The sequence below is a fragment of the Micromys minutus genome (assembly GCF_963924665.1).
Source record: "Micromys minutus genome assembly, chromosome: 1".
Taxonomy (NCBI): Eukaryota; Metazoa; Chordata; class Mammalia; order Rodentia; family Muridae; genus Micromys; species Micromys minutus.
The window spans coordinates 63,335,565-63,356,015 of record NC_137969.1 but is presented as its reverse complement, the minus strand read 5'-3'; the positions used below and the strand labels follow the sequence as shown (position 1 = coordinate 63,356,015).

Genomic DNA, 20,451 nt, shown 5'->3' with positions numbered 1-20,451 from the left:
ATTTTTATCAGTTTGCAGAGATGGTAAGAACAGTATGCCTTAAGTCAAGCTGTGTAGTTACTTCCATGTAGGAACAGCTTTGGCATAGGGAAGGGGTTTATGTAATTCCAGTCATTTTGCTCCCCAGGAAAGAGAAGAATCAGGCAGAGCAGGGTGTGCTCAGTATTCTGCAGCTGTGGTGTAAGAGGATGGCTGTTTGGGCGGCTTGCACACAGTGTGGACTTCAAAAGAACCCTAGAAAATGTTGAGTCTAAGCCTTTGTTAATCACACCTTCCTGTCTGTAAGAGTGGCCTTAGCCAGAGTGGCTCTTAGGGTTTTCATCTTTAGGGAAAAACACAAGTGTAGAGAAAGGATTTGTGTGGCATTCCTTAAGACACAGAAAGAGGTTGGGTTCATTTTTTTAAAAAATATGAGACATGAATTTCCACCATGACAAGAGCATGTAGGAAAGGCATTTCCATATTTAAATTGCAGTAGAAAAAGTAACAATCTCCTCTGTGACAATCTATATCTCATCCACCTTTCCTTTCGCTCAGCTCCATACGTATCCCCAAACCTGGTGAGTTCACATGAGACCCACCCAGCCTCACTTTCTATGTAGCCAACCAGATGAGGACAAGTAGAAATTAAAGTTCTAGTATCTGAAATTCAGACATGGGAGAAGATACTGGATCCATAATCCAGCTTTCTATTTACCTCCTCCTGCTTTTCTTTCTCATAATCTGTCAAACAAGAGAAATGAGTTATTTCCACAGGCAGAGTTTAGGCACAGATTTTAGCCCCAATTAAAATCTTACTGGAATTCTCCAGAATATTGAACTCAGTCATGCATTCTCCCTTCACGAATGTCTTGAATTTACCATTGTTCTCATAGTGATGCACATGATCCAAGACTTACTTTTCACATAGCCAACCTCAAGGTGTGAAAATGTTGTCAAGGTGGACAGGACAGAACAGTGCTGATGATTCCTAATCTAGCTCTCAGCATTTTAAATGTCGCCTCTGAAAAGAGTAAGAGTTGGCATGTAAATGCATAACCCAAAGCTGCTAATTATATATTTCAGTGGGGGAGGGGGAGGGGCGGTGTGTGTGTGTGTGTGTGTGTGTGTGTGTGTGTGTGTTACTATGCTTCAAATAAGTTTTATTAAGTGATTGTAAATAGAACTCAAAATTAAATAGACCTGTTGTTGAAATTGTTCATGACTTGATGGAATGCTGTCCTGTGGATCACTATGTGTGTGCAATGAAAACTTCAGCCTTCGACCACATCTGAGCAGCTGTTTCCTTACTATTGCTAGCCTACAGTTTTCTCTGGATATAAATGTACTTGAATGTATCAAAACAATGGCATTGTCTATGTGCCTGTATGCTATATGTTGGTACAGAGGGCCTGGAGCCTGTATGTGTAACGTGGTGTTCTCTCTCTGTTGAAGCGCTCTCCGTCCTGTACTCCAGCTAGCAAAGGCAGACGTGTAAGAGACTCTCGCACTGTGTGCCGTCCCAATGCCTTCTGCTTGTTTGTCATCCTTGGCCTTTGGCTGCAGAGCCCTTGAGCATGCTCCATGCGTCGTTGCACCACTGCATGCATGTGCTGCTGCTCTTGCCACCACTCCTCTCCTCTCTTCTCCCCATGTCTCTCTATCCCTTCATTTTGGCTTTGGCAGCAGAGCTTTAGAAATGTTCTTCATGTAGATTTATACAACTAAGCCATGAAAATAGTAAAATACTTTTTTTAAAGTGTGCTTTCTATGTTATTCACACACAAAGTAAGTGAGTTTCTCAGAGAAAATCTGATATACACAAATGTGTAGAGTGTCCAGGCCATTTGTAGACTTTGTTAACTGGATTTTACGTAGATCATTTCTGAAGGAATTGTAGGGTAGATGTTTAATGGATGTGAAAGGAATTTCCCTAAATACCTTACACAGTATAGATGTAGGAAAATCATTTTAATAATGATTTTTTAATCTAAGATAAATTCAAGAATTAAAAAGATTCTTTCTGTACATTATTAACACTGGAAACATCTTCCATTGCTAGTGCTAGGCTCTATGCCTCTGGACCTCAAAGTGTTTGCCCACTTCCTAGGCCTCGTGTGGCTCTGATATTCCCCAGGTGGGGAATCAGTATGTGGAAAGGTCTTGGGCTTTTATAAACCAACCTCTGTCCCAGCACCTGCCCCCACACACACACCACCCAGATGTTAAACTGGATTTACATGCAGTGTTAAATAGCTCTAAAATTAACTTTCATCTGTCAACTTGATAATGAGCAAGTACCTTTACTCCACAGTTCCTAGAGACGGACAGCTGGAGAGGAAGTACTTCTTGGTGAACGTGAGAGGTGGTAGGATGGTGTTGACTGTGTTCTCTCTGACCTGATGCAGGGCTGTTGTCATACAAGCAGGAGTAACGCTTGCCTTACAGATGGTTTTGGGCCATTGTCAATAATGAGCAGACCTCAGCTGTGAGCGCCCTTCTCAGTGGGTCTGTAAGTTCATGTCGTCTGTTAGCACAGGCCTATGAGAGATTGCTGCTCCTACAGATGTCTTGATGCTTTTGAAGTTTATAGAGTTAAGCCATTATACTTTCATCTATCAAATTAATCTTAATATACGATATTTTGTAATGGGAAGGCTAGCATTTGTCTGCTCATCTGTACTAGATTTGAATTTTCAGCCTGTGAACTGAATGGACTTATGATGGCTTATTTTTAATAAGGTTATAATTCAGAAAGGGTTTGTTTTATTGTTGATTTTATTATTAGTTATATCTGATTAGTTAGCCGTGTACACTATGGGAGATTTGGCCACCTAGAACATTTCCTTGACTCAAGAAATAAGGGGAAAAGTGACTGCTCTATGGTTTTACTCCTAATCCTGTATCTTTACATGATAGTGTCTAAATAAGATGCCATTAACCAGAACCTACAGTTATTTTGCTGTCAGCATGGTTGTCTTGATCATCTCCTTTTCCTTCAGTTCCGTCTTGGCTTAGGAGCTAACTTCTCTCTTCTTTAATTTGTAAAGTGATATGTTCATAAAGGCATAATTGAAGACATGTAAATTATCCATTAGTTAAGTGGGAACTTTTTGGTGGTACTGTAGTCTTTGGGGCATGCTTGTAACATTATTTCCATAGGATACAAATACTTACTATTTCTAATTGTGGGTTTGTGTCTAACGTTGACATATGATTTCACACACACACATCATGTTTTTAAATGGTTAAATGCTTTTGTAAACCTATAATAATTCTTTCCCTTGAAATATCACAGAAATAAGTGAACATCCTAGAGTTGGCCATTTCTGTGCTGTTTAGCCTCATTTGCAGGTTGAAGACTTAAAGTTCAATTAAATAGTAAATTAAGTATACTATAAGAAAAATGTTATAAATAGTATTGTTAATGTATGAATACTAATGACTGGAGAGAGTTCCATCTGATTCTTTTAATACTGAAAGGAACAGACGGTCTCAATTCAGATTGTGACTTTAGAAGTTGGAGCAGAGACTATGAAGAGCCAGCGTACAGTTCATATAATCCTCTAGAGTCCATACTCAAGTCAGTATACTGAAAAGAACTTTGGGAGAAATTTCCATAAATAAATGTATTTGTAACTAGTAAGACTATACCTAAGGCTATAACATTAAGTAATATTTACTTGTTACAGAATAATAAATTTACTATTTTCCAAATGAAGTAATGCTTCTATAATACTGGAGGTCATAAGCTCAGCTAACAGAATAACTATTTCACAAAATGTTTTGTGTTCTGAATACAAAACATTAGCCCCTTTATTTCAAGAATGCTTCTAGCTAAAAGCAAATTTGATTTTTTAAAAAGTAGATTTATTTCAAATTATAGTTTCTGATGCAAGCAATATATTAAATGCAAGCTGTTTTTAACTAAATTATAATTTATTGTCTATATTAAATATCAGGTTTTTTTTTTTAACTTTAAAACAAGTTGCATGTACACGTGCTACTGCCTGGGTGACTGGCAGCCCTGAGGGCACAGAGGACAGTGACACAGTCAGGATGACACAGTCATGGTGACTGTCTTCATTCTTGCTTATTGCTAAACTATGCTGTTAGTGTGAGGAATTCTTGGTGAAGTCATCTGAAAATCTGACAGTTACCTTGTCCTGGAAGGAAAAATACTTTTATTTTATTACAAATATATTGTGAGGATAATTTGCTAGAAAAATCTTAATACATTCAGGGACCATTGTGGACTTCTTGCATGACCCTGTCATGCATTACGAACAAAAATCACAATATTTGACTTTTTTATTATATACACTCATTATATATTTGAACTATGAGAACATATACAAAACTGACAGTATAGTAAATGTCTTCTAGTTCCTACTCATTAGAATAAGTCATTAAAATATGTTTCCTTAGAGAAAATGAGTTAACAAAACTTGAAAAAGTATTTTTATAAAAGTATCCTTTGTCAGTGAATTATAATTTTAAAATACTGAGTAAATTTTTTACACTGTTAGATTGAGATTTGCTTCCAAGGTCTGTCATTGAACTTATATCAGAATACTTTATCCATTAATATTATATGTTGCTTTTTTTTACTATCTACTTTTTATTGTTTGTATACCTCTCAAGATAACTATTAAATTGATACAGCTCTGCTCTTATGTATATCATATTTATTGGCTTTTACTACATTAGTAACTCAGTTAAGTACTTAGATGTAATACTATAATACCTTCAGTAGTTCCATGGGTTAAATACAGAAATGATGATTACATTTTAAAATGTTTTTAGAGTGGAGTGCTCTGTGTAAAAAGTGTTATTCATGTTTGTGTATATGAATTATTGTCAGCTAATCTTAAAATCAATCTTAGGCATCTTTAGTGAAGTTAATGAATATTCTGGAAATTTAGTTAAGTCCTTTTGATAGTAAGAGTAAACCATGAATCACAAATACATGGTAAGGATTAGGGTCTAATTGTAGTTAATTGTAGTTAAAATGAAAACCACAGGCCTGTTGGTGTTAGTGGCACGTCTTGCTCATCTGCCTTGTTAAACTGTGTTCGAGAGAATATTCATACTGGCAGCAACCCCGAGATGATGTGACAACACAGTGTCTTTACTCCCTTAGCCTCTACTTGTCTTTTAAAAGACCTAGAATTTTGTTTTAAGTTTGATGTTCAAAAAAAATTTTTTTGCCATGAGTGTTTTCATGTTTAATTGTGTGGTTTCTTTCATTTATTGGAATTACACATAGAAAAGTAGAGTGATAATTTTCAACCCATAGTGGTTTTTTTTCAAAATTCAGAATGTTATTGTAAATGATATAGTTGGATTTTTTAATATTTCCACTTATTGCCATTTCAAAATACTACTGTAATGTAGTTACTTAGTTTCTTAAAAAGAAAACTAAATTGATTTTTTTAATGAAATTGAGTTTTAGTTTAAGAGCATACAGCTCTAAAAAGCACATATAGTGATTTTTTGTTATTGTATTTTATTATCGTTAACACTGGTTTGTCTTTCTAAAATATTACTGTATTTTTCAGTATAGTCTTTGTTTACTTGATACAGCTAAGAAAGTAATTTTTATTTCCTCATTTTTGTTCTCTTTCATTGACACTAATTAGTGAAAACTAGCTAAGAAGAAACAACAAATTAATGCATGTCAGAAATTCTTCAAAAGAAAAAGATTTCTATTAAAGGGTTCTAGAATTCTTTGAGTCAGCGATCACAGATTAAACTGATAATGGGCCTTTTTCTTTCTCTAGCAGCTCACTCACTGCCATGTCACATTTTTATGGGATCCTAAAGCATGCTGGTAAATGTTTTAACACCTGACTCTGGTTTGGGTGGTAGATCAGAGAGCCCTGCTAAATAAATGGCCAGCTGTGACAGAAGCTCCTGTCTCCACTGACGAGAAGGTGGTGCAGCAGCCGCTGACTCTGGTGCTCTCTTCTGTTAGCCCACATTCCCACAACTCAGGGAGTAGGCCTGCTGTAAGATTTGGGTTAGTATTAATGAAAAACACAAGCTATGTGCCCTTGACTCTAGATATATTAAAGTCACAAGACCTAGAGGTAAAAGTGATATTTGAACTATTTATTCCTGTTCACAAAATTACCTTGAACCAAGAGTTTTTTTTTTTTTTTTTCCTACTGTTGTGTATTAGGGCTCCATGCTTTCATGATAGCTCAAAAAAATTAACTTATTCTTAAACTAGTGTAGTTTTCGATGTACAACAAATCTTCCACTTGAACACTCCATGATTGAGTCAATTTTAGGTTCTTATTGTAAAATATTTCAGAACTGCTTCTTAACCTTGCAATTTGTCTAACTAGACAATAGAATGAGGAGAATGTAGGAAGTGAGAAACACTCCTGCTTTATATCGCTAGTAATATACTTTGATTACCTTCTCCTTAGCTGCCACCAAGTAAAGATGTTTAATGGGGCAAATTTGTCTTAAGACTCATTTGATTCTTTACTTTCCTCTTCCTGTTCATAGTTCACTGTCAAAAGAAATATAACTTGGCCTCTATGATTCTTAATGCTTTGAATGTTTCTGTTGTGGCAGCACCTTGGTAGAACATAGAGACTGACCGTGCAAAGAAGAGTTAGATTCAGGCCTAACGTCTCAAAGCATACCAATTTATGGAATCATCTGTGCCACGCATACAGAGCTGGTAGTTGGTATCCCTCAGCAATTCCAGTTTTTAAAACCTAAAAATGAAAGATTTAAGTTGGTTAGTAACTGTGTTGGTTATTTTCACCAAACTCTTACCTCACTTACTATTTGAATGGTGACCTGTGCCCACAACCTTCAGAGACCCTGGGGGACACATGTAGAGGGCTGCTCCTGATGTTTGCCATTCCTAGTCTGTAACTCCTGCAAACTCACCAGATTAACAATTCTTCATATTGACCAAGGTGACTGTTTCATATGAGCAACATACCACAACTCCAGAACTGTTTTTATTCTGGCTTCATTTCTGGTTTTGTGATTTCAAAAACAAACAAACAAAACACCAAAAGCCCCAAACCAACACCTGATCAAAGCAATATCTGAAAAGATTTAGTTGTCTCATGTATCTCATCCATTATTTCAGATAAGTCACAAAGCTGGTCACAGCACATCCATGGTCAAGAGCAGAGGGAATAATGCACTCATGATGCCTGCTTGCTCTCATCTAGGTTTTTCTTGTCTTACACAGTTCAAGACACCCTACCTAGGAAATGTCACTACCCAAAGTGGGCTGAGTCGTCTATATCACAACGATCAAAAGGATCTTTCACTGATAAGCCCCATAGGCCACTGATCTAGATAATTCTTCATGAGACTCTCATTCCTGGTGACTCTTAAGTCGTAGCAAATTGAATTTTGAAACTGTCCACCACAGTATTCTAATCTAGCTGTACATGAGCTAATAGTCTCTAATTGAGAAAATTATTTGCATACTTAGACATGGAATCCAAGTACCCAGAACCCTGATCAGCATGAAAAAGGGAGCTGGAAAGTTAATGTCTGGGAAACTGTTTCTGATCCCTCTAATCCTGATCACTTACCATTCAGCCTGGAGTTTTAATAGGTTGTATTTGTTCACTCAGTTCCGTATACAAGGGTCTTTATTATTTTAGTATGTGTTTTGATCTACTTTGTTAATTCATATTCTTATGTCTGTACTTAAATCTCTCACATCTGTAATTTAGAAGGGGGTGCTTTGTCTGCCATCATGCTCCCTAGGAGCAACCATAGTAATAAGAGAAAGTAGTTTAGTCCTTTTGTTAGGACATTGCTGTTTTCTATACACTACATTCAAAACAAATTACCTCATCTTTCCAAATTATCTTCTTTAAACTCAATCCTAGCAACTTTGAAAATTGCCAAATAGAACAGATTGTCTAAGAGATTGTTTCACACTAACTTTTTAATCCAAAGAGTTTTCAGTTTCTAAGAGCACTTACCTCTAAAGGGTGCATCTAACTACAATATTTTTTTCTGTTGTAAAATAAGAAGAGCACATTAGTGACAAACACAAAGCTCATACTGAATTCCTTTTCCTTTCAAATAACGCCTTGAAAAGACCTAAATTTTACTGTCTAGGACAAAAATCATGTATAATCTATAGCATGCATCTCTGAAAAGTACTCTTTTCTCACATGTATGATTCTTGTGTGTGAAATATTAGTGTTTTTCATGGAATACAAATATACAGGGTAAGCCAGCGCTCACGGTAAGAGATGAACAGCAAGCTTTGGGCTGGAGCTTTGGTTAACAGCTTAGGAATAGTTTGAATGCCTGCCTGTGCCCACTTTCCATAGAAGGCCATCCTAAAGTTTATCACTACTCACCCATAACTCGCATATAGCTGCCAGATTACAGCAGTTCTCCATATTTAACACAACATTTGTAGTAGAACTAGTGCTTTTGCATAATGCCATTCTGAATGTGAATATTCAAACTGAGTTGGTTTTTAAAAATCTTCCTCAAAAATTGTTGTCATGATCATGTTGTTAAAAAGTGATTTCTCGGGGTTTTTTCTTCCTGACTTATTTTCCTAGACTGATCCCGTTGACAACTCTTATATACGGAGTCCGAGCATCAAGTTTTACATCCAGTCAAGGCCCACATCTCCCTCCACATCTAGTGAAGCTGAGCCAGTTAAGGTGCCTCCTTGGAGCAGCCTTGCTCCACAACTGTACACTGGGGCTCAGGAAAGGGAACTGAAAAATTTAAGTGAAATCTGCCTAATTAAGTACATTGTATGATAAGTTATGGTTTGTTAGATGTCAGTACGTTCTGATAATACAGAGAGAGATAGAAAATTATCACTCACATAAAATAGGCAAAAATAGGTAGGTAGATAGGTAAAGGTAGTTTTTAGAGAAGTGTGTAGAGATATACTTAAGTAAATATTACTTTCAAAATGTATGGAAACATTAGCATTGCTAAATACAAACTGTAGGCACAAGGTATTGAAAGTGTCATTCTTGATTTGTGTTCTTTAATTCTTCTAATCAGTTCAAGAAGCCATGATATAACTAATTTTTGCATCATAAACATAGCTTAGAGGTACAGTGTGAGTGCTGTAACAGCTGAACGGCTGTGACAGTTAGAGAGTGTGCTCTAACTGCACTTAGCATGGGTACTCTCACTAAAGCTTGCCTTCTGAGAGTCAAAAAATACTACATTAGTCATTTATGTCAGACAGTTACTTTAAGCAACCCATTGGTCAGTTTTCTCCCCCTAAAGAGTACCTGTCATTCTAAACTAATTGCACATTGAAGAATGTACATTTAGCTCATTGATTATTCTTCTATATAAGCTTTAAGCCAAAGGTGTTGGGTAACGGTCTCATCAGTCACCACTAGGAAGAGTGACATATTGACGTCATCTCTGTGGATTGCACTGGATCTGGGATGTTTCTTCCCGTGTTTTGTTTGGTTTGGTTTGGAAGTCGGCTGGGATTTAGAGCTTTACAAAACACTGAGAAGAACTGCTGGGATGGGTGCACAGCTCTCACTGTATGCGTGTCTCCTGTGACAGACTTCACTGCTTCCAGCCGTTGTTGCTAGAGTCCGTGCCAAAGGGGTGATGATCCTAGTATTTGTGCTTTTGCACATGAGCTGTGTGAGTCAAAGTAGTTGTATTGTGTATATACCTTAAATCGTAACTAGTTAGATCTTCCCAAATTGTTTGCTACGGTGCTTGGATCCATTTTTATCCCCCACACCCCAGCAGTACATGAAAATTCCCCATGTCCCTACATCCCTGCCAACCCTTGCTACAGTCAGACTTTTTCCCAGTTGGATGGCTGTTAAGGAACATTTTTGTATTTTTTTTTTATTAACTTGGGATTCTACCTTTTCTAATGGTATTTAGCCTTTTTGTATGTGTTCCTTGTCTATTAATGATTTGGTTGTTGGTATCCTTTGTGCGTTTGTTTTGTTAATTTTACTGTTTTCTTTTTGAAATGTTACTTTTAAGTCTGAATATGAGTCCTTTTCTGGGCTGTTGATTGCAAACATTTTCTTTCATTCTGAGGATAATTTTTCAATTTTGTGTTATCTTTTTGGGTTTTTTTAAACTTTTGGTCAGCTTTCTCAGTCTTTCCCGGTATGGCTTCTTTCTGCTTTTTTGTGGTTTTTAAGGTGGTTTTTTTATATGAAAATATTATTTTTCTTCCATGTTCTGCTGCTCTAAAATTTTAAACTACTGCTTTTACATATTTAAGACCTTACAAACTGAAAAGTATTGCTATGTGGAGTGGGAAGTGAGAATCTACTATTCCCCATATAAACCACTGAGTCTCTGTCTTACCCACAGCAGCACTGTGGCTGCTCTGCATGCTCCGGTGTGTCATGGCCTCTCCATCCTGTGCTCACTCCTGCACCGATCTGCGTTGTCTCTATCACTGCAGTCCTGAACAGTCACTGTTCTCTTCCTTCTTGACCCTTTAGTTCTGAATGCTTCTCCTGTTAAGAGTGTTAAATTCTATGTGACTCTTTTTATTAGAATTGAATTACACTTATATATTTACGTGTGGAAAACTGACATCTTCCTGATACTGGGCATTTCCACCTGTGAACACGGTTACACACAGACATTATTTCTTTTCATTCTTTAGTAGAGTTCCATTGTCTTCAATGTGCTCTGTGTTGCTTGTTGATTTACTCTAGTGCTCTAAATTTTGTGTTGTGTGTGAGATCCAGTTTAATGCAGTTTTTATAGGCACTGATCTTTTATCCAGCACCTTTGCTTGAATCTTTAATTTTAATAACTTCTCAAGGACTTTCTGTAGAATTCCAGTGACAGTTTTGTTTGCCATTGTGTTTTATTATCTTTTGCATATGGTTTTTCATTGTTCCTCTTTTATCTTTTATATTTATATTTTCAATGCTAAATTATAGGTTGGATTTAATACATTTTCAAGCTGTTCAAAAGTAAACAAAATTAAATTGAATATAAACTCACAATTCACAGAAAACTTAGACATTCAGTCAAACTCCATATTAGGATTACAATTTATATCTAATAGTTTTTGAGGTTATGGTTAGAAGCAGAGTACTACCCAACTTTCTCTTAATGTTTTAGTATTCTGTAACTTTATATAGGGCTTAAGTTGCTTTGTGTGTGTGTGTGTGTGTGTGCTTTCTTAGCATCCTAAAACAAAGTTACTGTCTTTTTTATTTTTTACTTTGTTAATTAAGCCTCCTCCCCTACATTAACTTCCAATAAAACCACTGGTTCTTTTTATTCAAAGAACATCTTATAGAATACCTCATAAAGTAGATTTCATTCTACTTACAGTAAAAATATGGTTCATAGCTAAACAAAGTCATAGTTTCAATAATATTAAATAATTTAACCCCTTTATTAAAGTTAATTTATGTGTAAGAATCTCACTATTTTCCATTTATTCAATTCTGTGTAATTATACTCTATATGCATAATGTATATTCTAAATATGGAAATCTTCTAGGACTGGCGAGATGGCTCAGCAGGTACTTTACCTGCCAGGCAAACTCAGACTTTGTCTCTGGGTATACAGAACTTGTGGTTTCACATACGTATAGAAGGAGAGAAGTAACTTCATAGAGTTACCCCCGACCTCCCACATGTGTTCATCTAACTCATACATATACACCATGCATGCACACACAAACTCATACACAATAAAAAGTTGTTTAAGAGATTAATCTTGTAAATATTATCATCAGTCTTGCTAAATATTCAGGTACTTTTAAGGATCAATGTGACAAATTCAAATGAATGTGAAAATAGCTCTACTTTTGTGTAAGTTATATGCTGTGATTCTTGTTTTCTTCTGTGGATTTTATTTTCTTATTTATTTATTTTTAACTTTCTAAATTGAAATGATTGTAATTGAGAAAATACTTAAATTGTAAATATCATGAACTCAGTTTTGTGGAAGTGTGACTCTCAGGGAGACCACACAGTGTCCCGATGGCCTTTTTGATGTGTTGTCTGGTTTTATTTACTCTGGCCTCTTTCTAGTTATTTTCTAAGTAAAGTGTTCCATGACACTCATTTCCTCTTTTGCTCGGGATTCAGATTGCAGACTGTGCTCCACTTCCAGTTCACACACCGACCTTAAGGAAAAAGGGATGCCCAGCTTCAACTGCTTTTCCACCTAAGGTACTTGCTTCCAAAACATGAGAGTGAATTTCTTCTACTTTGGATATTTACTGTGAGTTTTGTTGCTGATTTCCTCAAAGTTATAAAATAAAAATTTTGAGAAGAAAACAAATTTTATAACGAATATAAATAGCATTCTGAATGTTGGGAGGCATATTTAGTGTCTAATTCTTAAATCCTGTTTCAAAGCCAATTAGAGGATGCTCCAGGAACCCCTCATTTTGTTACCTGATGGAAGCATTAGGTTGAGGCCCCTTGTTAGAGAAGATGAATCCCTTTAATCAAATACTAAGAAAGAGAAATGCTCAGTAAAAAGCACAGGTGGGCCCTCCTTGACTAGGGCGTTGTATGAACACATCAGGAAGACTGAGCTCCTTGTCTAAGCCATGCGAAGAAATTCTTAGAAACTGGAAGACCAGTGCTTCTTTCCCCAAACATAAACTGAATAAATCACCATTGAGAGGTCAGTGGCTCTGAGAACTAATTTTAAAAAAACATGAAGGAGGATGTGCTAAGCAAAAGAATCACTACGTGCTGTTACATGAGAGCGTGAGGTGAAAATAAACATAAGTATTCTTACCGACACAGGCAGTGTCAGTCAGGATAGAGCAGTGGTAAATAAAGTAATCCAGCAGCACTGACATAGGCTATAGCTACTGAAGCCCATAAAAGGCCTTAATAATAGAGTGGGTAGAGCAATGCATCAGTTAGCAGTGAGGTGAAGAATCTTCAGGGAAGCTATCCAACAAAATCACTGTCAGCATCTTATAGTGGAGCCTTCAGTAGGAGAGAGGTGAAATTAAAGAAACATGAAGGGTCTGGAGTCATGTCTCTGAGCTTAACAGCACTCGCTGTTCTCAACGTCCATATCAGGCAGCTCACAACTGCCTGTGACTCCATCTCCAGAGCTCCGATCCCCTTCTGATTTCCAGGACCCTTGACATATGCAGTGACACAGAAACTCAAGAAAAACAAATCTTCTTTAAAAAAGAAATAATGGCCTAAAATTTCTTCAAATTAGAGATGAAAAGCTTCAGTAAAAAATGCAAGAGGGCTGGAAAGATGGCTCAGCAATTAAGAGCACTGACTACTCTTCCAGAGGTCCTGAGTTCAATTCCCAGCAACCACATGATGGCTCACAACCATCTGTAATGGGATCAGATGCCCTCTTCTGGTGTGTCTGAAGACAGCTAAAGTATACTTATAATAAATAAATAAAGTAAGTAAGTAAGTAAGTAAGTAAGTAAGTAAGTAAGTAAGAAAACACTTAAAACATGCTCAAAATCTTTAAATGTTTCCAAAAAGGTGCTTATTTAGATGACAGGAGCTAGAGTACCAACCAGCTGGAGACAGGAGAGTTCAGAAGTGAAATGTGGGCTAGAGCTGTGGCTCCTCCATGGAGGCGCTCGGTGCCACAGTGTGGTGCGTGCCTGTGATCTTAGTCCTCCACACAGCCTGGAGTACACAGTGCAGCAGTAGAGAGACCAAGACGCTGCCTCAGCAATGTGCCAGAGAGAGCTGACCTTGCTGTCCACATGAGTCCTGTGATGCCTGCACTACCCTCCTCCTCCATGATAATAGCATTTTTAAAGACGTGGGGGAAAGGAAGGTTTGAAATGATAAAGAATTCAGGAGAAAACTGAAACTAAAATATTTCAGAAACATAAGCTAAACTTCTAAATTCTAGATCAGACAAGGTCTAAGAGACAAAAGATGAGAGTTGCTCATTTCTGTCAGTAACTAAGTGGGAAGTAGAAAGCCTCTAGTAGATGGCTAGATGGCTAGCAGACTAGCAGGATCGAGCCAACATATGTCAAATGCAGTCAGAAACACGCAGAGTTATATTCAAGAAAACTTCATAAAATATAACCTGGAGCTGAAAGTGTGAGTTTGTGCGGTACATGTGAGTTTGTCTCTGGTGCATGAAGAGCCGCAGCTCCATGTGGACGTGCAGTGAGAAGTGGAGGGACTGACTCTCCTGTCCTATATTTTGCAGCGCAAGACCCATCAGTTTTTCGTGAAGTCTTTTACTGCCCCTACCAAGTGCCATCAGTGTACCTCCTTGATGGTTGGTTTGATAAGACAGGGCTGTTCCTGTGAAGGTAAGAACAGCAGACAGGAAATGACAGGTCTTTTTATGATACTGTTGTCGCTGACAGTGCATGTGGGCTCCAAGTAGACCATGGGGTTGCTCCTTCATGACTGTGACATCAAGCTGTGACTCTAAGCAAGAGGTGTGTAACAGAGATGATAGGAAATGCTCAGTGGAGTTACCTCTTGTCCTACCTACAGTGAAAGCATGTAGACTACTCAAATGCTCCCTTCTGTGTGTGCCTTTATAGTCACTGAGGCACGTGCTTTCAGATGATTGGTCAAAAGCTACTGGTACAGGGCTGGAGGAATGGCTTAGTGAAGGAGTGCTTACCACAGAAACAGAAGGACCAGAGTCTGGGTCTCCAGCATACATGTAAAGGTTGGTGGCCCAGCTGTGATCCCAGCCCTCAGGAGGTAGAAATAGGAGACCCTTGAGGGTACTGGTATGCTGGGCTAGTTGAATTGTTGAGCTCCAGGTTCGATGAGAGACTGGGCCTCAAAATCCAATGGGGAGTAGCAGATGGAAGAAGATACCTGACATCAACCTTGGAATCTACATCATCATACACTGTGAACATGCAAACACATATATGTGCATACATGTACACCACACACAGATTAATTAAGCATTGCTGATAGAGCATTGAGTAGTTCAGCATCTCTTAGTAACTCTTGCAAGGGAATTTCAGGGCTGATAACAAGTTGCAGTAGGATAAGGAGCTAGAAAAACCCTCCAGGGAGCTCTTCTGTAGGATTCAGCCATGATACTTACAAGATTGGGGTTGTTTGCTCGGTTTTTATCTATTCGGTTCTCACTTTGATCACTAATATTAAAGAGAATAAATAAAAGATACAAATATTATTTCTCCGTGAACTTTTGAATGGCAAGCAACTGGATTTGTTTTCTCTAGTGAAATGGTTATTTAAAATAAAGTAGAAAAAAAAGCATGTGTCTAACATAGCACTGTGCATGCAGCTAGTGCCAGTGAATTCTTTAAAATGAAATTTTGTCTAAATTGTCTTTTTTTTCCCCCTCCAAAAGTCTGTGGTTTCTCATGTCATATAACTTGTGTGAACAAAGCTCCAACGGCTTGCCCAGTTCCTCCTGAGCAAACTAAAGGTCCACTTGGTATAGACCCCCAGAAGGGAGTAGGGACGGCGTATGAGGGCCATGTCAGGGTAAGTACCACTGTCGTCACTCAGTGAGCACAGTGCTCGAGAGAACACGTAATGAATCAAACTCATTTAAATAATGTTTTAACTTAGAGTCATGATTACATGGAAATTAATTCTAAAATATCACAAACTGTTCTGTACTTTCTGTATCTTGAGATTTGCAAATGTTGAAATCGTCATAAAGGAGTCTTAGGCTTTGGTCTGCCTGAGAGGTAGAGTGTGGTTGAGGTGTAAGTTGGGACTGTGGAGATGTTGACTGGCCAGCCTAAGTGTCAGCTTTGTTTTACAACCATATTTGCTTGTCACGCTTTTCTCCAGACAGCCATGAGTGACCTGCCCTTAGTGACTCACTTGCCAGTTCAGAGCCAGAGCCTGCTTGCGGTGTTCCCACTTCCCCTTACTGTTAGCCTTGTGTCACACTTGCCGCCTCATCAGCTAGGGAACAGACAGGTGTCACCTGCAGCTCACCATCATTTTCACTTGAGTTTTGTCTGTTTGTTTGTCTGACTGAAACTGAACTAAGATCCCTAAGCCGGCGGGAGTGAAGAAAGGGTGGCAGAGAGCGCTGGCTGTGGTCTGTGACTTCAAACTGTTTCTTTATGATATCGCGGAGGGAAAAGCATCGCAGCCCAGCTCCGTCATTAGTCAAGTGATTGACATGAGGTAAGCCCGAGGAACGAAGACAAATGTGTCGAGGCCGTGTGGGAATCAAGGTTTATGCCCTTCCTTTTAGATTACTATGATTTGGTAAATTTTGGTTTTTGTGTCCGTTTTCAGATTTAGCCCTCCAGCTACATACTAGAAAGTAGGAAGTTAGGGGTGGTTCTAGAGCAGGTCGGTTTATATATTGAGTATGTGGAGCTATAAGTCAAAGTTGGGATCTAAAAGACCACTGGTGTAGTAAAAGAGTCCTGCCTGTTGCTGATCTGCGAAGTGACTGAGTGTAAGTGAGGAGTAACTCTCACTCCAGCCTCTGGACAGAACAGTAAAGTGGCAAACACCAAAGAGTCTGTGACTCCCTATCGACACTGTCCACTCTCTTCCTGTGCCCTACCTCTTTTCTCCCTTTCCTGGAACTTTAGGCACTGTCCTGGGGTAGGGGGTATTTCCTCCTACAGCCTCAGCCATTGCTCCTGATTGATGGATCCCACATGTCTCCTATTCAGACATAGCCATTGCTCAAAATGCACATCTGCAGCTGTGCCCAGTGGTATCTGAAGCACCGTGAAATATGCAGGGAGTACCAGCAAGGGTGATTTGGCAGACCTCATGGGGAGAGTGGGGAACTAGCAAAGGACAGCTCCTTAGCCCACACGATTAAGGACAACATGGACAGCAGCAAAACTTGCACAGCCAGTATACATAAGGCACTGGCAGGACTTGTAAGGCAGCATCATAGGACAAAGGAATAAATCACTGTTTAGGTGCAGAAGACGCAGCTCACATGAGATTTATTATGGCAGGAAAGAAATTCCATTGGCAACCCTGGAGACTAACAAAAGCTTCCTCTGGCTGTGTGCATCCTGGTCATGTGTGGCTTTGCGAGTCAATGTTATGTCTAGTGTATTGTGCCACTGCCAGGTCACTCCTGATGCATTACCTTGAGTACTGGAGTCTTGTATTTTGTATTTTGTTTTGTTTTAGGTTGAGCTTGGGTGTTTATGCAGGTAAACTTTGAGGATTGCTTCCTATATGTTATTTGGGTATATAAGTAAAACCATACACACACAGCAACATGTAATAACTTTAAATGTTTGACTTTTATTTCAGAGATGAAGAATTTTCTGTGAGTTCAGTCTTGGCTTCTGATGTTATTCATGCAAGTCGAAAAGATATTCCCTGTATATTTAGAGTAAGTCTGTGAATGACTTGAGCACTTACATACTTTGGATTTTGTGCACATGGGTTTGTGTGCACTGGCTAGATGCTGACATCAGATACCTCCTTGATTGCTCTCCACGTTGTTACTGAGATGGAGTCTCACTGAACCTTCTGCTCGTAATGAGCTAGCTGAGCTAGCCAGCTTGTCCCAGCCGTCCCTGGCTTTACCTCTGAAGCTCTGAGACAATAAACAAATCCACCTGGCTTTACCTGGGTTCTGGAGCTCCAGACTCTGACTCTTGGGTCTGTGCAGCGTGTGCCTTATCCGTCAAGCCAGCTCTCCAGCACCCCATTACTTGTTTTTAATGATTATGTTTGCTACTCTGTATAAATCATAAAGTTACTAGAACAAGACCTAGTACTCATTTACATATCTATACTGTCTAATATTCACATGAATACAAAATTATGTTGAGACTTGTAGAATACATCAATATGTTTCTAAAGTATTCTTCATGTTCTATAATATTTTCGAGTTCCAGTTAACATTCAAATATTACCACATGCAGTTTCTCAAATTAAAAAAAAAAAAAAAGTTGGTCTCTGTAAAACTCTCATTGTAAAAATTGTTTCAGTTGTCTACTTCTTTATAACAAATATTCCAAACCGTGAACAGGGCTCATTTGTCACCGTTCTGTGGTGCTGGCTGTGCCTCTTTGCTGCCTCCAGCTCATCTGGCAGGAGTGTGCAGGAGAATCTTTCTCCTGTGGCTGTGGCTTTGGGGCTGTGTCAGTTCTCTTCACATTCTCTCCCTCCCTCTCCCTCCTCCTCTCCCTCTCCCTCTCCCTCCCCCCTTTCATAATTGCATACAAATAGTTGCTAATGACCATCTTAGTGAATTAAACAGTATAAATTTGTAAAAACTATTCTGTTGTTATAACTCTCCTACTTCTATTTGTCTATGAATCTTACATCTAAGAAAGGTCAAAGATTAAACCCGGTCTCTCACTTTCCAGGCCACAACTGTTTATTCTCCCCTAGCTATCAGGGGAGCCTGTAAAGGTTCACTTACCTGTAACTAATTTGTAGTAGAATTGTATTGTCACTGATGCTTAAAGCACATGTAAGTATATAAAGGGTCTCTGTACATATATATGTAATATATATGTATATTATATAAATAATAGCTTAAAAGTGTTCTGATTGACTGTAAACTTTATTGGCATACTGTTTCTAGTGATCTAGTCTTCTTTAATGATAATATGAAAGATTGTCAGGAAGCACTAAGACTTTCAGAACAGTCCGATGTAGGGCTTCAGCATTGAGACGTGCTCTAGCTCTATGCCCTTGAGAGATTGCTTACTTCCTCTTATCGTGGATTCTCAAGTACACCCTTAGATTGTAATCATGGTTGTCTCATGAAGCTCTTAAGGATTAAATGAGTTAATACTTGTAAATTAGTTTTCTCACTGGTTCTTGATAATTTTGTATCAGTTATTAAATTGGTGTCTACATTTCTATGGTATTTTATAGCATTACGCAACACAGAATATGAAATGATAGTAACATTTCGATTTGTATCACCTCCTGCTGTTTGAATTGTCTGTTACAGTGAGATGCTTTCATTCAGTGTGCTAAAGTGATAATTTAATAAATGCTCATTTTACTGGTGAGTGCTAAGCAAATGAGCACAGTCCTGAAGCTAGCATAAAAGATGTCTGTTTTCTAATTTTGTGATTATTAAATTGTTTTAGGTCACAGCTTCTCAGCTCTCAGCACCTAGTAACAAATGTTCCCTCCTGATGCTAGCAGACAGTGAGACTGAGAGGAGTAAGTGGGTAGGAGTGCTGAGTGAACTCCACAAGATTCTGAAGAAAAACAAATTCAGAGACCGCTCAGTGTATGTTCCCAAAGAGGCTTACGACAGCACTCTACCCCTCATTAAAACAACGCAGGCCGCTGCAATCATAGGTGGGACTCTAAAACACTACTCATATTGTCACAACTGTTTACTGACCTACGTTTGCGCTGGCACCAGCTTTCACATAGTGTCTGGGATAATGTGCAGGTGTTTGTGGGATGGAAGAGGCCTGTGTCAGGCTGGTGGGGTTAGCACTTTGGAAGTGTGTTAGTTTCCTAAAATGCATGAGCGCTAAACGTCGAGCTGCTCGTCCTTTTCTACTCTTGTAACTAGAACAAGTTCATTCCTCGAGTGCAGGCTTCTTTTACAGTGTGCGATTGAAGAGTTTGAATTATAGCAAACAGCAGCTCCCGTGGGTGGACATTTCCCTTTTGCTCTGCTCTGAAGTACCTGGCACATTTCCCTTGCTTTCTGATCAGCAATGGGAAGTTTAGTGAGTGGGAGTCAGATGCCTTTCAGAGGGCTTCTAGAGTGGACGGTGTCTGTGACACTAACAAACTAGGTTGTTAATTTTATCATTATTGAATAAGCATTTACTTCTTTTGATAGGTACTAAAGCAGATTTTTAATTGATAGTTGTACTTTAAAGGGCATGAGATTTGCCACCATATTCTGAGAGGAAATACTCTGATATTGCTGTTTGTCTTCACTATTGCGCCAAATGTTCTCATTATCTGGTTTATTCTGGTATCTTTACTTCTTTACTTTTATCTGATGGAAATGTTTTATGTTTGTGTCTTAAATAGATCATGAACGAATAGCTTTGGGAAATGAAGAAGGATTATTCGTTGTGCATGTTACCAAAGATGGTAAGAGAAAACCCAGTTACTCCAGAATAACCGTAATTATACATTAGAAAACTCCTGAACCTAGAATTTAACAGTTTGAGATTCTGTTATGAAATTTTCTAGATATAATTTTTTAAATCAAAAGGTTTCTGGTTTTCTTTCTCCTTTTTGCTTTTTTGAGACAGGGTTTCACTCTAGCTGTCCTAGAACTCACCTTGTAGACCAGGCTGGCTAAGCGCACAGATTTGTTCAATTCTATAATCCCTGAAGCCTCAGTTGAGTGTTATCCCTCCCGTCCACTGATTGAGCAGCTCTGTCTAAAGACAGCACATAAAAGAAAACTACACACTATCCACTCTTACTAATGCTTTAAGAAGTCATGTCTGAAACCTCTATGGTTCAGTACAGTAGCTTTTAGCTCCCGAGGGGGAAATTTGGTGCTGAGTAAAAGTCAGTTGAGTTTGCCATTCATAAACATAACATCTTAAGTTCTGTCATTAT

The 20,451-nt window shown here is 38.4% G+C and overlaps 1 protein-coding gene across 9 annotated transcripts in view; it reads left to right on the top strand.

Moving 5' to 3' along the window:
• Positions 1 to 20,451, top strand: part of CDC42BPA (CDC42 binding protein kinase alpha) — a 207,116-nt gene that overhangs the window by 164,871 nt on the left and 21,794 nt on the right. For 5 of the 9 annotated variants that reach the window (XM_080927474.1, XM_080927477.1, XM_080927476.1 and 2 more), the window contains 9 exons: positions 1,435 to 1,473; positions 8,553 to 8,657; positions 12,067 to 12,150; positions 14,147 to 14,252; positions 15,287 to 15,423; positions 15,944 to 16,083; positions 17,191 to 17,272; positions 18,996 to 19,212; positions 19,909 to 19,971. In XM_080927474.1, the coding sequence (XP_080783600.1) occupies positions 1,435 to 1,473; positions 8,553 to 8,657; positions 12,067 to 12,150; positions 14,147 to 14,252; positions 15,287 to 15,423; positions 15,944 to 16,083; positions 17,191 to 17,272; positions 18,996 to 19,212; positions 19,909 to 19,971 (973 nt within the window). The remainder of the gene's footprint in view (positions 1 to 1,434; positions 1,474 to 8,552; positions 8,658 to 12,066; positions 12,151 to 14,146; positions 14,253 to 15,286; positions 15,424 to 15,943; positions 16,084 to 17,190; positions 17,273 to 18,995; positions 19,213 to 19,908; positions 19,972 to 20,451) is intronic. The other 4 variants (XM_080927480.1, XM_080927479.1, XM_080927478.1 and 1 more) reach the window with 1 other exon arrangement.